We start from the raw sequence: 18856 nt of genomic DNA, 5'->3' as shown, positions 1-18856 counted from the left end.
AGGAGTCGGACCACGCAGGACTCCCCCAGCACGGAGTAGGAGCCCCCAAAAACAAGCTGAGCACAAGAGGCTGCAAAATGTCCACGGCTCATGGTAGCCGTTCTGCCAGGCACGGCACAGCCCCTGGGCATGGGCCGGACAGGACACGCACCCCACCTGCAGCCTGGGAGTGCGCCTGGGGACACACAGAGCACGGGGGATGGGGACTGGGAGCTACGGGCACCGCCGGGGTCAGACTCCTGCACGCCCAAGCCACAGCTCCGCAGAAGTGGAGATGAACATTTTATGGTAAAATATGCAGAGCATGGGACAAAAGGAGAGAGGGTTTCTCGCATAATGAGACGCTGTCAGAGACAAGCTCCCCAGGAAACCAATTAAGAGGGCGCTTTGCGTGTGTCTGGCCAACACCTGGCAAAATCCCCTTTCCCAGAGCGGATTCCAGCCGCGCGGTGCCACGCGCCCCCAGCACGCCCCTGTCCCGCAGACCCTCTGGCGAAGCCGGGAACCCCACGCGTGTCACCGGCAGCGCGGGGTCGCCTCTGCCCGCCAGGGCGCGGCGTGGGGCCGCGGGCACGTCCCGCAGCCCTCAGCGCGCCGCACGGCCGCGGGACTGACTCCAGCACCGTCCCCGCCGATGGGAGCTCGCTGCCCCCCGCGGACGGGCGGGGCCGCCCACACGGGACGCGCTGCTCGGAGTGGCCGCGGGAGCACCGCCCCCGCCCCGCCCCGCCTGCCATGGCGCTGCGCTTCTCCGCGAACCTCTCGTGGCTCTTCCAGGAGCTCCCGGGGCTGCCGGCGCGACTGGAAGCGGCGGCAGCCGCCGGGTTCGGAGCGGTGGAGGCGGCTTGGCCGGCGGCCTGCCCGGCCCTGGAGCTGCGGGCCGCGGCGGAGCGGGCGGGGGTGCGGATCGCGCTCCTCAACACCCCCCCCGGTACGGCCGCGTCCCGCTGCTCTCCCCGTGCGTGGGGTAGCGAGGGCCCTCCGCTGACCCCGCCGTTCTCTCCCAGGGGACCAGGAGGCGGGCGAGCTGGGGCTGGCGGCCGTGCCCGGGCGGCAGGCAGCCTTCCGGCAGGCCCTGGAGGCGGCCGTGCACTACGCCAGGGCGGTGGGCTGCCGCAGGTAGGTGCGAGGTGGGACCCCCGCTCCGGCCTCGCTCCCGGCCCCGCGGCCGCCGGGGGGGCTTCCTCTGCTGCCCTCCAGCTCCAGCGCTGCGCCCGATTGGAGGTCGCCCTTTGCCCCGCGGTGCCTCCTCACGCTGGGTCACGGAGCCTCTCCCGGGCAGCATCTCCTGCTCGGCTGCGTCGGGCCGGAGCCAGCTCGGCGCAGACCCCGCTGTGCGGGGCCGCGGTCTCAGCGTGCTCGCTGGGAGTGGACCCAGAGCTGCCAGGCATGAGCCTGACCCTGCCCTTGGCAGTGGAGGCTCTTGTTCCCACCTCCACACAACAGTCCCCAGGATAATCCTCCCTTTTTCCTCCCCAATTGCACCAGTCGTTTCCCCCAGGACACCACAACAGTTGCTTTATTGAGGCCACGCTGACTCCAGCACAGCAGAGACACCGTAAAAGATGCAATTAGCCTGGCACAGCTCCCTTCAGAAAACCAAGAGGGCCCTTTTATTCCACTTACTTTGCACCATTCTTTCCCGTTGAAACTCAGTCCAAAGCCCTGTGGAGGGCATGGGCCAGGCAGGCGAGAGGCTGCCCAGCGCCGCTTGCACACTGGTAAAGGCAGATTGAAAAAGTTTTTGTTTCTCCTTAACACCTTCCTGCAATGGTGGCTGAAGATGGCCTGGCCCTTGAGCTCTTCATGGCAGGGCAGTCCAGCACGGGGCACTGTCCCTTCCCTGCTCACAGCCAGCAAGCAGTGACACCATGCATAGGGCAGGCCCTGGCAGAAGCAGCATGCCGGTTGCCCAGCATGCTGGGTTGGGGCCCCCAAGGAGTGAGACCCCAAGAAAGCTCCAGCCTCAGGGTGAAAGCTGAAGGCAGTTGGCAAAAGAGGAAAGAGGCAAGGTCTGTGATTTGTCAGGCAAAAGGTTCAAAGTCATCGCTCTCTGTATTGAGATAGTGCATATTTGTGTCCTGTCTGACAGCTCGCTGGCTGCTGTTGTGCCTCCTGCAGGGGAGATAGCTCCTCTTACCCCCTTCTCTGTCTGCTCCCCCAGCCTCGCCCCTTTTGGCATCAGCAGAGGAAGGAGTATTGGATCAGGGTAGCCGCTTGCAGTTGCTGCCTGTGACTGTCTCTCTGTGCCTGTAGGATTCATGTGATGGCTGGGCGGGTTCCCCTGGGCACAGAGCGGGCTGCAGTAGCAGGTGAGATGGAAGCCACCTTCATTGAGAATCTCCGATATACTGCTGACCTCCTGGCCCAGGTAAGTGGGGAATGGGCCCTGCTTTGAGTGTGCAGCTCTTGGGATACCCAAGATGGAGAATACCCCACCAGCCTGGCATGGGGAAGTTACAATTCCTGCTGCAGAGATGACAGGATGCTCCACAGGGTGACATTACTGTGTTACAGGAAGACATGATTGGACTGTTGGAGCCTATTAACAACCGCATCACTGACCCTCACTACTATCTGAACACCCCACACCATGGTAAGCCAGACACCAAGAGTCTCCTTCAGAGGAGGAGAAGGATCTCCAAAGTCTGAAAAGCAGGAGGTTGCCTCACCAGCAGGCAGATGCTGAGGGAGCACAGTTGATGAAGGGGGGTCTTGGGGCTTCTCTGCAAAGCTTCGACCCTGGGGGCAATGATCTCTCATTTCTTGTCCCCTTAGCTGCTGCCATCCTGGAGAAAGTGGGACGGCCCAACCTGAAGCTGCAACTGGTGAGTCAGCATTGAAGCTCTCCATGAGGGAAACCTGCACAGGTCCACAGGGGAGTTCTGGTGGCCATGGGCTTGTTATCCCCTCCTGGGGACAGGGGACAGAGACCATAGCACAGCTGTCCTTAACTGCTCACTGCTGAACAGCTGCACCCTCCATTTTCCTCTCACCCCCAGGACCTCTTTCACTGCCAGATCATGGATGGCAATTTGTCACGCAACCTGGAGACGTACTTCCCACTCATCGGTAATGCCCTGCGCCTGGCCAGCTCCGCTGCAGCCACTGGGCAGGAGTGGCTTTGACAGGGGCCCTCCTACTCTAGTCTCTGCTGTAGCTGGCTGGGGGTGTGGGGCTACTCTTGGGTCACCTTGTCTCATGGCCAAAGAAGGCTGCAGGCAGGGCTGCCTTGGGCACGGCCTCTCCCCCCTTCTCTCCCTAGGTCATATCCAGATTGCACAGGTACCAGGGCGGCACGAGCCCGATAGCCCTGGGGAGTTGAACTTTCCCTACCTCTTCGAGCTCCTGGAGTCCCTTGGCTACACTGGCTACGTGGGGTGCGAGTATGCTCCGAAGGGTGAGTGGGCCTGCAGGTCTGAGCCCCATGGGCAGCTCCAAGCACAGACCAGCTGGCTGGGTACTGTGTAAAGACAGGCAGGTCCTGGGGGGCGCAGGTAGTGGGTGTCAGTCCCTATCTGGGGATGAGAGCTCTGTCCTGAACAGAAGCTGCTCCAGCTTCTCCAGCTGCAGCAGGAGACCTTGTCTGTCACTGCAGGAGACACCCTGGAAGGTCTGGGCTGGCTGCGATCCTACTGGCAAAGCAGAGGGCTGCAGCACGGTGTGACCAACAAGGCAGCCAAGTGAAACTAGAAAACCATGAGAATAAAAGACAAAGCAATGGCTTAACAGAGGAGCACGTGTCTTCTCTAGGAGTATGGGAGTGTGGTGGGTGGGATGATTCCTAGAGCGAGGTTAGGAGCATCTATCTCATATTTCCCTTCCCCAGGCTCTACGCATCTATGTCATATTTCCCTTCCCCAGGCTCTACTGGGCCAGTCCAAGCTGTTGGACCCTCATCTACACAAGTACCACCTGCAGCATGTTAGATTTAGGGATGGCTCAGGCACACAAGAGAACTTTACTTTCCAGGCTGCAAGGGTGTCCAGGGAGAGGTTTCCAGTCTCCCCTAATAAGGGGAGCATTCCAGCTGGTGCCTGAAGTTGTGGGAAGAATGCTCTGGACTTCCAGGTACTGAAGTTCTTAAGGGTGTTGCCAGTACCCAGCACTGACTCTGTAGCAGGGCTGCAAGTAAGGCAAGCCATCCTCTCCCAGGCTGTCCTATCCAAGGTAACAGGCTGGGTGGGGGCTGCCTGCCCATGGACACTCAAGGCTGACTGCCCTGCTGCTCCTGCTCCAGAGCAAGTGTCAGATTCCAAAGCAAACCCAGCCAGCCCCATAGTCAGGGCCACTCTGCATCCTCTACAGGCAGCTTTCCACAGCCTACAGTGACTGAGCAAGGATCTGGTTCAGTTTATTTCACAGATACACCAATGGCTCAAATGTACACCTCCATAAAACCTTCTGTGATCCAGTTCACCCTTCCTGTCCCATTTGTGCTCTCCTGAGGAAAGCAAAAGGCCACTAGCAGTTTTCCTCACTGCCAGGAGCCCTGTGGTCAGGAGTCTTTCCTCCTAAAGCCAGAGCACTGTGCAGTGCTGCCCTGGGCAGAAGATGGTGCCACGTGTGCTCCTCAGTGCCTTCCCAGCAGGCAGAACTCACCTATGGATGCCAAAGCCATGTCCCTGAGAGTTGCTCTGCTTCAGCCAGGCTGTTGCAGCAGCCAAGTTCCTGCCCTTGCTGTTTGCTTCAAGGCCATTCATATCAAACCCACTGAAAACAGCACACGAGGGCCATACCAGCCAGCCAGCGATGAGGTGCACATCCCCTGGCTCCTCAAGTCAGTAGCCATGTGTGCCACCGGCAGTGCTGCCTGCAGTGCCCACGCACAGGTCCCCCCAGAGACCTGTTCTTCCCCATGGTCACCAATGGCATGGCTGTGCCGAGGTCGGAATCATTGCTCCAGGATGTGGGTGCCAGTGCTAGAGCAGGCCCGTCCACAGGTTGAAGCAGGCGGTGTTGATAACTGACTCCAGGTGATGGTATGTGGACACGAGCTGTGGCAGAGGACTCTCGCTGTTCTGGGGCTGCACTGGGAACGGCTCCCGGAAAACCACGGTGAGGCTCTGCCAAGAGGGAGGAGAGGGTCAGGAGACAGGATGCAGACAAGCACTGTGCAGTCCCTAGCCCAGGTGTGTGGACATTTCTTTGGCAGTGTTAGGAAAATACTGGGAGAAGTCCCAAAAATGCCAATGGCACAAAACTAGTGCCTCCTCCTGTGACAGAGCATGTTTGAGCCTCCTCCCAATTTTTCTGGTGGAAGTTTGATGCAAAGACTTGCCCACTCTGTCCCAGCTCTCATGCATCTGCAGTTACACCAGTTCTGGCAGCAGCCACAGGGGAGGAGGGGATCCTACTGCCTCCACAGTAATCGGAGCTTCCAGGGAAATTAGAGGGAAATTTCTTCTTCTAAGGCGAAGAGTAGGAGTGCAACAAATGGGGAAGAGGAGGAGATTAAATGTAATAACTGCAATCCTGAAAATAAATGCTGCCTGCTCCACTCCGATTTGTGACTGTACTGACAAGGCAGGGCAAGGGCAGAGGGGAGTAGGGAGCAGGCAGAGGTTGCAGGAGCTGAAGCAGAACAAAAACGTCAGTGACTCAGTGCACTTAGATCAGCATCATGGAGGCAAGACATAGGGACGGGATGTTCTCCAGAGCTGAAATGCAGCACATCCAGTAGCCAGGATCCCTAACAAACTGGTAAAACCATGAGAAGAGCTGTGTAACTACAAAACAGCAAATGCACCACCATCGTTTAAGAGGGGAAAGGAAGTGATTTGTGAACCCAACTCCAGCAGCATGCAAGGCTTCAGAGCAGGCTGGGAGAGACAGAACCATGAGGGAAACACAGCTCAGTGTTACTAAAGTGATGTGCTAACACTAAAGTTCTCTTTGATAAGGTAACATTTCTAGACAAAGGAATCATGGTACATCTTATCTGAGATTCAGGAAGGATTTGATGTGGTGCCACATGGGAAATTTAGGTGAGCGGAAAAGATAGGAATTAGCTAAAAATTATAAGGTGAGAACATGGCAGTGCTGAAAGGGGAAAATAGCAGGCTGTAGAGAGGTCACAGAGTTCCTTCAGGACAGGCTTTGGGACTCACATTGCCTAGTACTTTAACAAGTCTGGTACAAAGATGAGGAGTGTGCTGATAAAAAATTTGAGGCACTAATTCAAAAGAGGATTGGGATAATGCAAAAAAAAAAACAACAAAAAAACCTGAGAGAGTTTTGAGAGACCACAAGAATGGGATGAATGCTAAGCACAAAATACAATGTTATGAAAACAAAGGATTTCTGTTACAAAATGGGAGTCACTGGGAGAGGGGATGGAGGGCTGGGTATATCATATCAATGACCACAAGGTGACACTAAGACCATCAGGTGGCAGGAGGCACTGAGCAGCCTTCCAGCAAGCACCACCTCTTCTGTCTCTGCTACCTGCTTTTCAGATGGAGTGTGATTTATTTTATACAGTATCAGTTACTCTGCAGTCTGCAGAAGCCTTATCGTGGACTGAAGCCTCCTGTAGATCCCCTGCTCTCACATGGAGCTGCATTCCCTGTGACCCATCCTGTACCCTGCCTGGGAGCACAGCTGAAAGCAAAGTATTTTTACCATCAAGTTCAGTGAGGGGAAAGGTCCTTGCAGGTTTGCTGGGACCCTGACAGTGCAGGTCCCCTTCCTTTCTGCCCAGGTAGGAGCAGCCCACAGTACTGGTAGCCCCTCCCACCCAGACCCAGTGTGATCTGACTTTGGACTGAATACAGAAGGACTGCTTAGCCTGGATAGAGAGACAGCTGAGAAAATGATCCAAAAGCAATCCTGTGAAGGAAAAGAGGATCAAGTGCTCACTGTTTTCTAATACAAGAACAAAGGGGCATCACACGGAAAGAACAGTAAGAGCTTCAAAATTAAGCCAAGGAAGTTCTTCACCTAGACTGCATCTGCCTCATGGAGCTGCAAGTCAGGGGAAATTGTGGATGCTAGAAATGAACCAAAGGAAATAAAGCTGTGGAGGGCTATTAAATAAATGCAAAGGCCACCTGTAGCTCAGGATGGGCCTAAGCTACCGATTTTCAGATGTTGGGACAGTATTTAAGAGAAGCATTACAAGCTTCTTGACCTGGTCATGTTCTCACGCACACCTACCCATGGCCACTGCTAGATCAATCTAGACAAATTCCTGGCCTGAGCCAACATAGCTGTTATTCTGTTCCCAAGGACTCACTGTTTTTCCTGAATGAGAATCGAGAAACACAAGAACGAAGCAATCTGTGAACTTCTGGTTGAGCACAACCTGTCAGGAGAGTCACAGAGCACGTTAGAGAGAAGCCAGTACAGAACCCAGGACAGGGACATGGGGACAGAGGCTGCAGGTGGGCAATGGGCTGTGTCTTACCAGATACTGGGTGCCGGTTTCAGCATTGTGGAAGTGCCGACAGCTCTGGGGAAAGCGGCTCAACAGCACCTTGATGAGGCTCTGGTACCAGGAGACTGTCATGGTGAGGAAGCATTCCTGCAGGCATAGAAAAGGCCTGATTTTCATCCTCCCTCTAGCCATGGCACCAGCAGCCATATTGCCACAGCAGCCTCCAGACCCCAAATCAGATGCAACCCTCACAGCCCACTGAGGATGCTGACTGAGGGCTGTTCACTCTCTACAGACAGGTCCGTGCAGTCTCCCCCTTCCCCTGCCAGCTAGGAACTATGTTCCTGCCTCTACCTTCCCACCAAGCAGGAAGAGATGTGCATTGCACGCCCCTTCACCTGGCTCCCCACTTCATCCCCAGAGCAGAACAGCAGCTGCTGTGCACTGTGCCCCCATCCTTGCTGCTCACCAGCTGGGGGTCGACATCTGCAATGGATTTCCCATGCACGGCGTCGAGCAGCTCCTCCAGCTCCACCAGGGAGAGCTTGCCCAGCTTCAGCTTGTCAGAAGCCAGAGGCTCCAGAAGGAAGAGGCGCTTCCAGAGGTTGTCCCTGCGGCAGTGGCACTTGGCCAGCTGTACCATGCTGCTGAGCTGCTTCTGGGCTGAGGCCACCTCGGAGGCCAGCAAGGGGAAGAGTGGCGAGGTGTAGAAGAGCCCTGGCCCCAGTTTGACCTGTGTGCCCCCCACATAGAACTCGCTGCTGTCCTCCACGTCCTGCCACAGCTCCCGCTCTGCCGACGGCTGCCGGCCCAGGCTCGGCTCTGGCTCCGCTGCCTCCCAGGCTGCCCGGCCCACCACAGGCTCCAGCACTTCCCGCTGCAAGCGTGGCAGCTTCTTGAAGCGTCGCATGTCGGCCGTGAGCCGCGGAAAGAGCTCCCGCTGGCTTGTCATGATGACGTAGAAACGCAAACTGGGAGCAAGGAGACACTTGTGACCTGGGGAAGGGCTGCTCCCCTCTCAGCTGCACTGCAAGTGAACCACAGGCCCCTCTGTCCCTGACAGAAAGGGTGCTTCTCTGCCCAAGTTCTCACAGTGATCCTCCCTAGACACCAACAACTCTGCCTGTGCTATTCCAGACAGAACCAGTCCCTCCCAGAGCCCTCCTCCCCAGCCAGGAAGCTTTGCTGTCACTGGCACCCAGTGCTCACCGGAGCATGCGTCTCTCTGCCTCACTCTGCTCCTCAAATGGTGCTGCACTGTGACAAACCAGGAGGGACACGTCAAAGTCATCATGATGACGCAGACCTTCAGAGTCCTTGTAGGAGCCCGAGCTGTGATAAAAAAAGGCACATCAATATGAAGGAAACCTCGCTTTGTTCTCCCAGGGCTCCTGATCACAACAGAACCACTGGACGTGGGGAATTCCACACAGCGGGACTCCTCAGAAGTGCCACAGGAAATGTCAAATGCACCTGCACACATACACACCACCCCTGATGGCCATCTCAGAAGAACTGGCCAGAACTGCTGTCTGCCACTGTGTAGAGCTGTCAGCTTTGCTGGCACCTTGGGGCAGTGTCCCAAGGGACTGGAAGGTTGCCACCAATCTCCAGCAGCTCCAGGAACTTGTAGCAGATGCACTCACCTGTTCCAAATAGAGACAAGTGCATATTCATTCTGCTCTGTGCCTGGTGTTCCCTTCTTGCTGTCACTGCCCGTGGCCGGTCGGGCCATGCGCAGGGGTTTCATGTGGTAGGTGTTGGCATGGTCAGCAATGTAGTTGTACAGCTGGTGTGCAGTGATCATGTTGGTGGGCAGGGCCAGCGTGCCTAGTGGAAAAATACATTGCTATCACAGGAGGCACTCTGTGCCTCTTACCTGGGCAGAGCAGTGTCCTCCCATCTACTCCAGGAGACAGAGCAACCAACCTGCCACTTCCACAACAGGGCAACAAGGACTTCCCCCAGAGCTCAGCCCCTCCCATCACCCTCACCCTGTCATCTCCCTGAATACTCCAAAGGTCAGGTTTATTTGTAAAGGACTTGGAAACATTTTGCCACGTTACGTGCTGGTGATCAACCCCAGACTGATCACACATTGACCTACAGACCTTGGAAAACGTGGTTGCGGCCAAATTTGGGGATGTCAGGGTGATGGGCAATGAAATCCTCCAGGAAGCTGGTGAGATGGTAGCCTTGGCGGAGAGTCATGTGGGAGCCCAGCAGGTACTGGTGGACTATGCGCAGGTGGAAGTCATAGCTGAACGAATGCACGTGCATGAGGTCCCGCACCTTGTCACACTCCTCCGTGAAGAGCATAGAAAGCTGTGGAGGGACAGGGAGTCAAGGCAGGAATGTTGCCAGGCACCTCACACCCTCCTGCAAAGCCCTGCTGACAAGGCATGGCACAGCCAGTGCAGCTGTCCCAGCATCAGAGCAGGATGCAGCCTCATACCACTGCCCTGTGCATGTGCAAGCTTTCCAGGAAAGACTCAGCAAACCCGCAGACAAGGCCCTGGAAGGCTCTAAGCTTAGGAGAGACACTTTTGGCATATATAAGATGCAGCCGTGCTACAGAGGCACCTTGGAAAGGACAGTATGGTCATGCATGCCTCCTGTCTCAGACAGCCTGGGGCTGGCCAGCCTCTACACAGACACCTAGTGCCCTTGGGAACAGGCAGGAAACACCCTGACCCTACAAAGGAGAAGGGAGCAGGCAGCCCCAGAGTGTTGTAGAGCAAGGCACAGAGGTATAAAGGAACCTTTCTGGTGCAGAAAGTAATCTCCTCTGGCAAAGGGCAGCCAATCATGTTCACAGATGCCTGTTCCCATTCCACTTCCTTCTTGTTCCAAGGGAAGCAGAGAGCCATGCACTGACTTTCTCTGGAGCAGTCATCTTTGCCAGAATTGCTCCTATTCCTCCCCAGTCTGTTCTGCCTTGTTCCCCAAGCTAGGATGAGAGTCATCCTCTTGCCAAACCTCCCACCCCCTTTTACTGCACTTCAGCTCTGCTCCAGCAGAGCCATGGAGGGCACGTGGCTGCAGAAGGCTTTTCCATGAGGAGGGAGCAGAGCTCTCCAGAACTTGCTATACCTGAACTGCCCATTCCATTCCAGAGATCACTCCTCCCCCCAAAGCATCCCCTGACCCTGAGGAGCACCAGCTGTGCCTGCAAAGCCATTACCTGAGAGTTCACAGACTGGCCCATGGGGATCCGCGAGCACTCCAGCGCGTACTGCTTCACACAGAAGTAACAGCCCTGGAGGAGAGAGCACGTGAGCAGAGCACAGCACAGCCTTGGGCCTCTCCAGGGAAGGAGCACAGCCCCCACGCTTCACGCTCTGGGCTGGGGCCCAGACATTCTTGCCCCATGTTCTGTCTCATCTTGTCTGAACCAAGCCAGACCAGCCAACAAGTGGCTGAGAACAGAGCACCCTAACTGCTGCGGAGCCCTTTATTGTCCTTCCTACAGGCAACTCTTACTGCTCTGAGCCCTGCAGAATAATCTCCAGCTGATCCCAGTCTTGCAGGGCCATGGAAGAAACAGGACAAATGAAGAATCACATGTCCCTGCTGCACTCCTCGTCACTCCCTTTTGTCACCTCTGAAGACTGTCCCTGAACCCCCAGAGATCATACTTTGTTTCTTGTTCTTTCTTACCTGGAAGGCCAACTCCATGAGCACAATCCCACCTGGAAGAGCCCTCTGTAGATGGTAGGTGGCAACAGCAGGGCTTGTGCTCTGGGAAGAGAAGGACAAAGCTGAAGAGGCTCTCTGGTGCACAAGGGTGTGAAGCTGCCACAAGGCTCTGTGGCAGAGGTGGAAATAGAGGGGCCTCCTCAACTGAGCAATCTCACTGGAGAGAAGAGAGGAGATATGGCAGAGCTGACAGTGAAAAGGATCCTAACAAACCTAACAGTCTTTGAGAGAACACACCAGGCACACTGATCCCTTCACCTCCTGCTTGCTCAGGACATGGTGCTGCTAGAGTGTGGGACACTGTGAGCCAAGGAAGGATAGTGTCCATGGAACCTCACTCCTTGCTGAGGTGTCCCCAGACCATTGTGCCTGCCTGATACAGAGCTATACATTTGCCCCCTCTTAATTTGCTCAGCAGATTGCTCTCTTTCTCATTTTATCTGCAAGGTGTTGTCTTACTCACAGTCCTGCACCAACATCAGCCAAAGGCAGGTGCCAATAAAGTGTTGGAAAAGGGTGAGTAAATGCTACCTGCTCCCATCATCCCTGGCTGATTCCATGAGCCATGGGTGGTTTCTGCTCAGCTGGAGACTCCAATGGAATTCTCTTCCAGGTACTTATTTTGTCTTGTAAGCTCATGTTCACAAAACTCACTTAAGGTCTTAATTGTTCACAAAACCTTTTGATGATGACCACTGGTAGCTGCTGCTCAAAGAAACACTCTCCTCAGTTTCAAAACTGGCTCCAAATACTTTCATCTGATGGTCTCTAGGTGTTGTATTGAATAAGACAGCAAAAGATCAATCCCTTTCCAGGTTAGCTTCAATTTTGTACAGCTCTGACTTGTTCCTCCCTAGCTGCCACTTCTTTATACATGAGGAACCTCAGCCTGCTCTCACAGTAGAGCCATTCTAGGCTTATCTTCTCTAACCTCTTTAACTTCTGCATTCATCTCACTCTAGCTAAAGATCCTTCTGCCCTAGAGTTGCCCTTAACTGTAGATGCTGAAGATTCTCTGACAGGTAATCCTCCAGAATCTCACCCAAAAGCAGCTATCCTTGCTCTAGGTCATCCTGTTCCTCTTCTGAGCCCCTCCAAGTTGTTACCAGTCTTTTGGTATTTGCCCTGGTTCCACCCAGTGCCAGGAAGTGGCTCTGAGGCCTGTAGGAGGACATGCAGGAGGGCAAAGAGATCTCATCATACCCGAACTCCCAAAGATGGTGCTGGTCTAGACAGGCTGCTTTTGATGCTTTCTCTGCCCTCCCACATCCTTTCTGCCTGAAACCATTTCAAAAGCCAACCAGAACTGGTCCACTCCACAGCCTGACTTCCATCCCAGTTCCACCCTTGTAAGAGAAACGCGCTCACCTTTGGACTTCCCTCTGGTTTTGGCTTTGTGTAGGAAAAGGACCCTCTACCCTCCACTCCCATTGCTGCTAGAGCTCGGATCCGGCTTGTGCTATTGGAAATGAGAGCAGAGACAGCCTTGAGCAGGGAGCCAAGACCTGTTGTGTCAAACCAGGGCACAGCTCAGCATGGTGGCTTTTCTCCAACACCAGGGCTCCCAGCACATCACTGACCTGCGAGTGGTGGGTGAGGGTGGCCGCACCTGGACCAGGATGAAGCCCATGCTCTGCAGGTACTGGATGTACTGCTGCAGGAAGGCATTGCACATCTCCTGCAGCCATGGCTCCTCCTTCACCTTGCAGGGCAGCGCTTCTGCTGAGTCACAGCTGTGGCTGCGGTCCCTCCCTGAAGCTGTAGAGTCATTGGAGCGGTGGCGCTTCTGCAAGAGAAAGTTGCTAAGGAAAACTGCTGTGACTGGCCCCAGCTGAGGACACCAGGTGCCCTGCTTGAGCAAAAGGTAGATGTCTCTCTGCCAGAGAGCACTAACATCTGGTTCTCCAGGTACTGTCCTAGTGCATGTGCCAAAATCCCAGATCCAAGATCTACCCAGCCATGCTCTGACCTAACAGTACTGCAACAACCTGCAGGAAATAGCCTGTGCCAGAATTCACATCTGCCCCCCAGAACAGCTTCCACAAAATGTTAGGGACTCACAAACTGGTTCATGCAAAGCTCAGAGCTTCAACTCCTATTGCCATGGTAAGAGTCCAACCCCCTTATGAATCGTGCTGACTTCTCAGGATTTCCTAGCAGTTCAGTAGCACTGAAAAGGAACAGTGTTTCCTTCTAAACACTTTCAGTTCTCCTTTTGATGTCCTGAAAACTCCTTTTCTTTGTGCTGAGAGAGACTACGGTTTCATTTTTTGATCTCTCTACTTTAAGCCTGCGGCTCTGTTACGTGTTTCTATCTGGCTTTCTGCCTATCTGTTCCACCAACCACAAGAGATGTCTCTTCACCTGGCATCGCTCCAGCTACTCTTTGACCTCCAAGTCTCTCCAGTTCAGTGCCTTTGCCACAAATGTTTGGTCTCACACTTACTGGTCAGATGAAGACATTAATACAGTAGCATTTTAGAAATGTATTAGAATATTTCCCATTATACTAACACCCCTTTCTGGTGTATTCTAACCAGTGTCTGCTGTACCCAGCTGTTCCCAAATTGAAGAAACCACTGAGATGTCTGCTCTGTACAGGCTCTGCAGTGAGTGTACAATACAAAAGGGTTCAAATTTCTCTCCACATTGTGCTGTTTTACTGGGAACCAGATCCCAGCTCTCACAATAGCGCTCATTTCACAAGCTACTCAGCTATCTCCTGAGTTCCTTGCAGTCTTTTTCTGTTCTGACCTATCTGAACAGCCCTCCAGCACTGCAAAGCCTGGCAGCTCATACATCCCAATAAAAGACCTGGAGATACTGAACCCAATACACTACCTTGAAACCCCTGCTGCGAAGCTCTTCAAATCCAATAACCAATTTCCATTTTGCTCTGTTCCAAAAACAAAGTGAAGTTTTCATTCTGTGATGATACTTTCCCTTTCACTTGTGAGTGTTCAATTTCTGTAGCAACCTCTGCTTAAAGACTCTGTCAAAGTCCTTTTGACATTTTGATAAATTACAACAGCCTATTCTTCCCTTCCGACACACATACAGACTGTGAAGAGCCAGTATGGGATCTGCACTGGTTACAGTCTGTCAGGTTGCAACCTGCTCAGGATTCAGCTGGTTTGCTTTCAATTGTTTCAGCTATTTGTTTGGTCCAAGAAAGGTTTACCAGGTCTGGCTGCCGAATGCATAAGGGAAGTTTTGCTTCCTTAAAAGATCAGTACCACACAGTGCCCTTGATGGCTTCTCCAGACTCAGCCCTGAATTCCCTGGGTAGAAAAGGAAATCAGTTTTCTCCAGGGATAGTGTGGCTGCAGGAGAACGGCTCTGAGGACCCAAGGATTTTCTCAGTCTCCATCTTACAGGGTTCAAATTTATCCTGTATTGTAGGAGTGAGGCTAGAGCAGCTCTGTCTTGGAAAAAGACTACTCATACTACCAGTCCCAAGAAAAGCAGGCCTGGGCTCAGCATGGCTCTAATGTGCAGTGGGAAGCGCATTCCTCAGCCTTCTTCCCCCTAAATAATTCAGTCACCAATGAGCACCTCCTGGTGCTTGCTGACACTCACCTTCCCCTCTACCTTGCCCAGCTGGTCAGTCTGGATTTGCTGCCGGAAGGCCGGGTCAAAGAGCAAGGGGGTGGCACAGTAGTGAACCAGGCGTGAGGACTGCTTCAGAGTCTCCAGGTCTGCCAGCTGCACGACATGAGAGGGGCATGGTTACAGCACACACCCCTCACCGAGGCCGGGAGCAAGTCGTCCATGACACTGCAATGCTGCTCAAATGAACCTAACTGGGGGAATCCCCTGCTTTACAGCCTTTCCAGTGCTGGGTAGTGAGGCCCCATGCCCAAGTGTGGTTCAGAGCCCTACAATCCCAAAAGTTCAAGCAGAGAGCAGTGCTCCACTGCCTAGCACCATCCCCAACATACACCCAACATACACTAAAGCTCGGTGCTTTAGTGCTCCCCTTTGCTGGTGCTCCTAGTGTGCTGTAAGAAGGCCCAGCCCACATCCTGCCCAGGCTGCACTCACACTGATAGGCATGTTGGACTGAGCTGATCTCTGCTGCCAGGTGACAAAGAGGTTTTCAATCTTCATCTGTTTCTCCAGTTCTAGAGGAAAGAGAGCAGTCACAAGAGCATCAAGCCACAGCCCCAAGTATTGCTACTCTCCTTTACTCCCACCCTGAACAGGCCATCACCCATTCCTGCAGAGAACTGTCCCCTGTCAAAACTCTCGTTCTGCTCTGCTCTCCTTTTCCAGAAGTGAGATTATTAGGCAGGCTCCCACGATACCAGCCCCTTTGCTTTACCTTTCCTCTCCATGCTCTTGATTTCCAGGAACTGGGCCCCATGCCGAGCCACGGGGTCAAAAGGTCCCGAGTCAGGCCCATGGGGTATGCGCCTGATGGTGGTAACGTCCCGCAGAGCTTCATCAAAGGGCACCACGTCAGGATGGAAGTGCAGGGACGGGAGGCTGCGGGCAGAGCTGCTCAGCCGGCCTTGCTCCTTGCTGGGTGGGGGACACGGGCTCCGGATCAGTGCATCCACCTCCAAAGTGGAGTTCAGGAAAGGATTTGGCTCCTAAGCAAACAGATACAGCCATGAAAGCCTCCTTACTGCCAGCCTTGGAGCAAGAACCCACAGAGCAAATCCAGTTCTGGCCATCTGCTGAGATCCGTGTTAGTCTTCTCTACTACCAGTCCCAAGAAGAGCAGGCCTGGGCCCAGCATGGCTCTAATGTGCAGTGGGAAGCCCATTCCTCAGCCTCCTTCACCCTAAATAATTCAGTCACCAATAAGTGCTACCAGCAGGAGGACCTGCCTTCCCCTTCCACCTCTGTCTCCAAGAGTAGGGCAACAGTCTGGCTGGGAATGGTTAAGTTGGACATGTGAATGTCTCGGGATGCCCTGCCAATCAGCACACAAAAGGTGCCTGCAAGCTTCCTCAGACCCCCAGACTGCCAAGGCCCTTCCTGATGAAGAAAAGACTGCCCTGCCTGGCATGGTGCCCTACCTGCTTGCTGTCCTCATGCCATGGTGTGTCCATGAAGCAGTGGTGGTGGAAGAGTCCCAGCTTTTGGCTGATCAGGCAGTGCACGATGTGTGACCGGGCATTCTGCCACTGCAGCAGGCGAGTCAGGGAGCAGTTCAGGTTGGCGCCCAGGTCTGGGGACCAGTTGTAAGTGTAGAGCGTCAGCTGGACAGAGAGGAGGGGAAGATTTAAGGACTCTCAGAGAGACCCTGCATGGTGGCACAGGCTACCCCAGGTGTTCTGGTGGTACTTGCTGCAGCCAGTTTTGGATGACAAGGCTGGAACAGGGAGAATGGTAAAAGCTCAATTCGAGTCCCCTGTTAACAGCCACAACAGTGGTGGTGGCAGTACTTCCACTGGCAGTACAAGAGCCCAGCCTGGGCCTTGCTGTGAGCAGGGAAAGGGCAATTACAGCCCACAGCAGGACAGCTGAACAGAGAGACAGCGAGGGCTGCTGGCCCTGGCATTCCCTAGAGTGCTGCAGGGAACCCGCAGCTATACTTGTGACACAAGCAGAGACATCCTGCACAGCTGCTTTGGAGGACTCTTCCCTGTGGAAGGCTGGTTGCCTGCAGAGGCACTCTTCCTCTCCTCTTTCTAGACCTGGATCATCCAGGAACAGTTTTTGAGGAGGCAACATCACACAGGCACCATTACTACCTTTTTGTCAATGATCTCCAGGAAGAGGAACCTTTGCCGGGGCACCAGGTCTCGACCCACAAGGCTGGGATCAGAACCTCTCTCTGCTGAGCTGAATTCCATGGCCTCAAAGCGCTGGAGCCCTTTGTGAGCTGGAAGAAGTCACAGTTATGACCCTCAGTACTGGCTCATCCCGCTCTTACGCCCCATCATGCCATTAAGGTGGCATGACAGGATGTTTTGCCACAGTACTGCTCAGCTCATCTTGAAATAAGCTGTTACAAACACATATGAGAGTAAGGTCTCAGAAGGCAAAACCAGACAACCCACTGCCCACCTCTGGGCAAAAGCAGTCTGTCCCAGTAAGGAGGGGAACCTGTTCATTGATTGTCCCCCCACAAGAGACCCCAGCACAGTCCTGGGTACCATGGCCAGGCACTCACCCTGTTCTGTGCTGCAACGCCACTGCTGGAAGTTGCGTCCCAGCAGGATGAAGTGTCTGATGACTCCAGGGCGAGGGCTGACACTCTGGCCAGACTTATAGGGCAAGAAGGCAGTGCCCCGATGGTAGCTGCAAAGAAAGGCCCCAAAGGTGGCTGACAAGTAGAGCTGTGGCAGTAGAAATACAGCTGATCAACACCTGCTGGTGCCAAACGGCCACCTGTGAATCACGTAACTCACCAGATCTGCTCAAACACTTTGACAGTGGTGTCACTTGCCAGGGCAGTGACCAGGTTCACCACTTCCACTAGGATAGAGGACAGGAGGAAACGAGAAACCATCTCCAAGGAGCACTGCTGCACCGATGGGCACCCTGCATGGAAGATGTACTGTAGGACAAGGTGCTGAGCTGCACCAGAGCCACATCCTGCCCACATGAGCAGTGGAGAGGGCTAAGGGCCTGAGGCAGGCAGAGCTGGAGAACAAGAGCCTTATATGAAGGAGAAGAAGAAGCCTGAAACAACCCCTGGTTTCAGGCTCTGGCCTGAAATGGCACCTGGACCAAACTCCCTGTATGCTCTGAGCACGGTGCTTTATTCCCCCACTTATTCCTCGTTCCCTGGCTTACTCCTCATCAGAGGAAGAGGAGAGCTCGACTTTGCCAGCAGGAGTGTGAGAGGCTGCACAAACACCAAAGTCAAAGGTAACCAGAAAGCAGCAATGTGGCAGCCATACAAACCCAAATCCCTGGATATGAAGGGTGCTCCTCCTCTCCCTCCCTGCCTGCAAGAGTGAGGGTCTCCCATGCAACTTCACAGTCCCAGAGCATGTTGTGGAGGCTCAGATCCTCCGTCCCTGCTACTTCTGGGAGCTGGTTGTTGGAGTACAGGTCTCTCCAAAGCAGCTGCAGGCAAGTTTGGCAAGCCCTGGACTTGGAGCATGGCAGACATAACCATGGGCCTTAGCAGGTTTGTTCTGATGCACAGGCCCATGCCAGGCCTCCTGCCACAGCTTTCTAATGCTGATGCTGCCCCTGAGACAAATGTGACCCTGGTGAAGTTTGGGGAGAGACAGGGTGTGCAACTAGGACCGGCAAGGAATAAAGATGGATGGTGCTGTAAGAGGACGTGTCCTGAGAGTTCTGGGTAAAAAAGCCCACTCCCAGCCCATCTGGAAGAGCTGAGACCTGAAAACACGTACCCAGCTGGTTCATGAATGCCATCCACTGCTGGCAGGTTTGATTGAAGAGTGGGTGCATGGTACCTACATCTCCTTCTTCCAGCTGGCAGGCTCGGCGCCTGAGGAGAGGGAAGGGAAGCACAGTTACACTAGATCAGTCATCTGTAGTGAATGTAGAAAAGTGCAACAGTCCCCTCACAGCTCCAGAGCAGAGCCCTGGGAGCCTCCTTTTCGGGTTGATACAATCCTTGAGCTGGGTCACTCTTAGTCAGTAGCCATGAGTGTCAGGTGTTGCACAGGGCCCCACAGTGCAGAGAAGGGATCTCTGGCAGGGAGAAACAGATGTACTCCCAGCAACGCTCCAGCAATAAGGGCTGAGGCTTTGTGTGTGCAAGGCAGCTTTCCTAAACTGTCTGTGTAAGGGAGAAAGTACAAGAAAAAGAAATGTGGTCCAGAGGCTGTCAGGATGCAGAGC

The 18856-nt window shown here is 54.3% G+C and overlaps 2 protein-coding genes across 8 annotated transcripts in view; one reads left to right on the top strand and one right to left on the bottom strand.

Annotated features, from left to right (window-relative positions):
- The first annotated feature begins 709 nt into the window (after positions 1-709).
- HYI (hydroxypyruvate isomerase (putative)) lies at positions 710-3729 on the top strand. Its single transcript, XM_042030477.1, has 8 exons — positions 710-931; positions 1008-1119; positions 2257-2371; positions 2518-2596; positions 2779-2828; positions 3003-3072; positions 3266-3400; positions 3599-3729. The coding sequence occupies exons 1-8, from the start codon at positions 736-738 to the stop codon at positions 3685-3687; spliced, it is 846 nt and encodes a 281-aa protein (XP_041886411.1). The 5' UTR covers positions 710-735; the 3' UTR covers positions 3688-3729.
- Positions 3730-4329: 600 nt separating this feature from the next.
- Positions 4330-18856, bottom strand: part of SZT2 (SZT2 subunit of KICSTOR complex) — a 54680-nt gene continuing 40153 nt past the window's right edge. For 4 of the 7 annotated variants that reach the window (XM_042030469.1, XM_042030470.1, XM_042030471.1 and 1 more), the window contains exons 54-72: positions 18403-18500; positions 17443-17575; positions 17205-17332; positions 16783-16913; positions 16105-16287; positions 15402-15672; positions 15122-15201; positions 14657-14782; positions 12658-12863; positions 12446-12536; positions 11039-11119; positions 10563-10637; positions 9490-9703; positions 9025-9208; positions 8588-8710; positions 7848-8349; positions 7409-7525; positions 7238-7306; positions 4330-5066 (exon numbers count right to left, since the gene is read on the bottom strand). In XM_042030469.1, coding sequence (XP_041886403.1) covers positions 4923-5066; positions 7238-7306; positions 7409-7525; positions 7848-8349; positions 8588-8710; positions 9025-9208; positions 9490-9703; positions 10563-10637; positions 11039-11119; positions 12446-12536; positions 12658-12863; positions 14657-14782; positions 15122-15201; positions 15402-15672; positions 16105-16287; positions 16783-16913; positions 17205-17332; positions 17443-17575; positions 18403-18500 — 2956 coding nt within the window. In that variant the 3' untranslated portion in view covers positions 4330-4922. Of the gene's footprint in view, positions 5067-7237; positions 7307-7408; positions 7526-7847; positions 8350-8587; positions 8711-9024; positions 9209-9489; positions 9704-10562; positions 10638-11038; positions 11235-11720; positions 12239-12445; positions 12537-12657; positions 12864-14656; positions 14783-15121; positions 15202-15401; positions 15673-16104; positions 16288-16782; positions 16914-17204; positions 17333-17442; positions 17576-18402; positions 18501-18856 lie in introns of those variants that run through there. The other 3 variants (XM_042030473.1, XM_042030474.1, XM_042030472.1) reach the window with 3 other exon arrangements.

Source organism: Corvus kubaryi, unplaced genomic scaffold (assembly GCF_017639235.1).
Source record: "Corvus kubaryi isolate FWS band 111438036 unplaced genomic scaffold, C.kubaryi_AGA036_p1.0 37334, whole genome shotgun sequence".
NCBI lineage: Eukaryota > Metazoa > Chordata > Aves > Passeriformes > Corvidae > Corvus > Corvus kubaryi.
The sequence above is the reverse complement of the archived record's forward strand: the minus strand, read 5'-3'. Positions and strand labels throughout refer to the sequence as shown.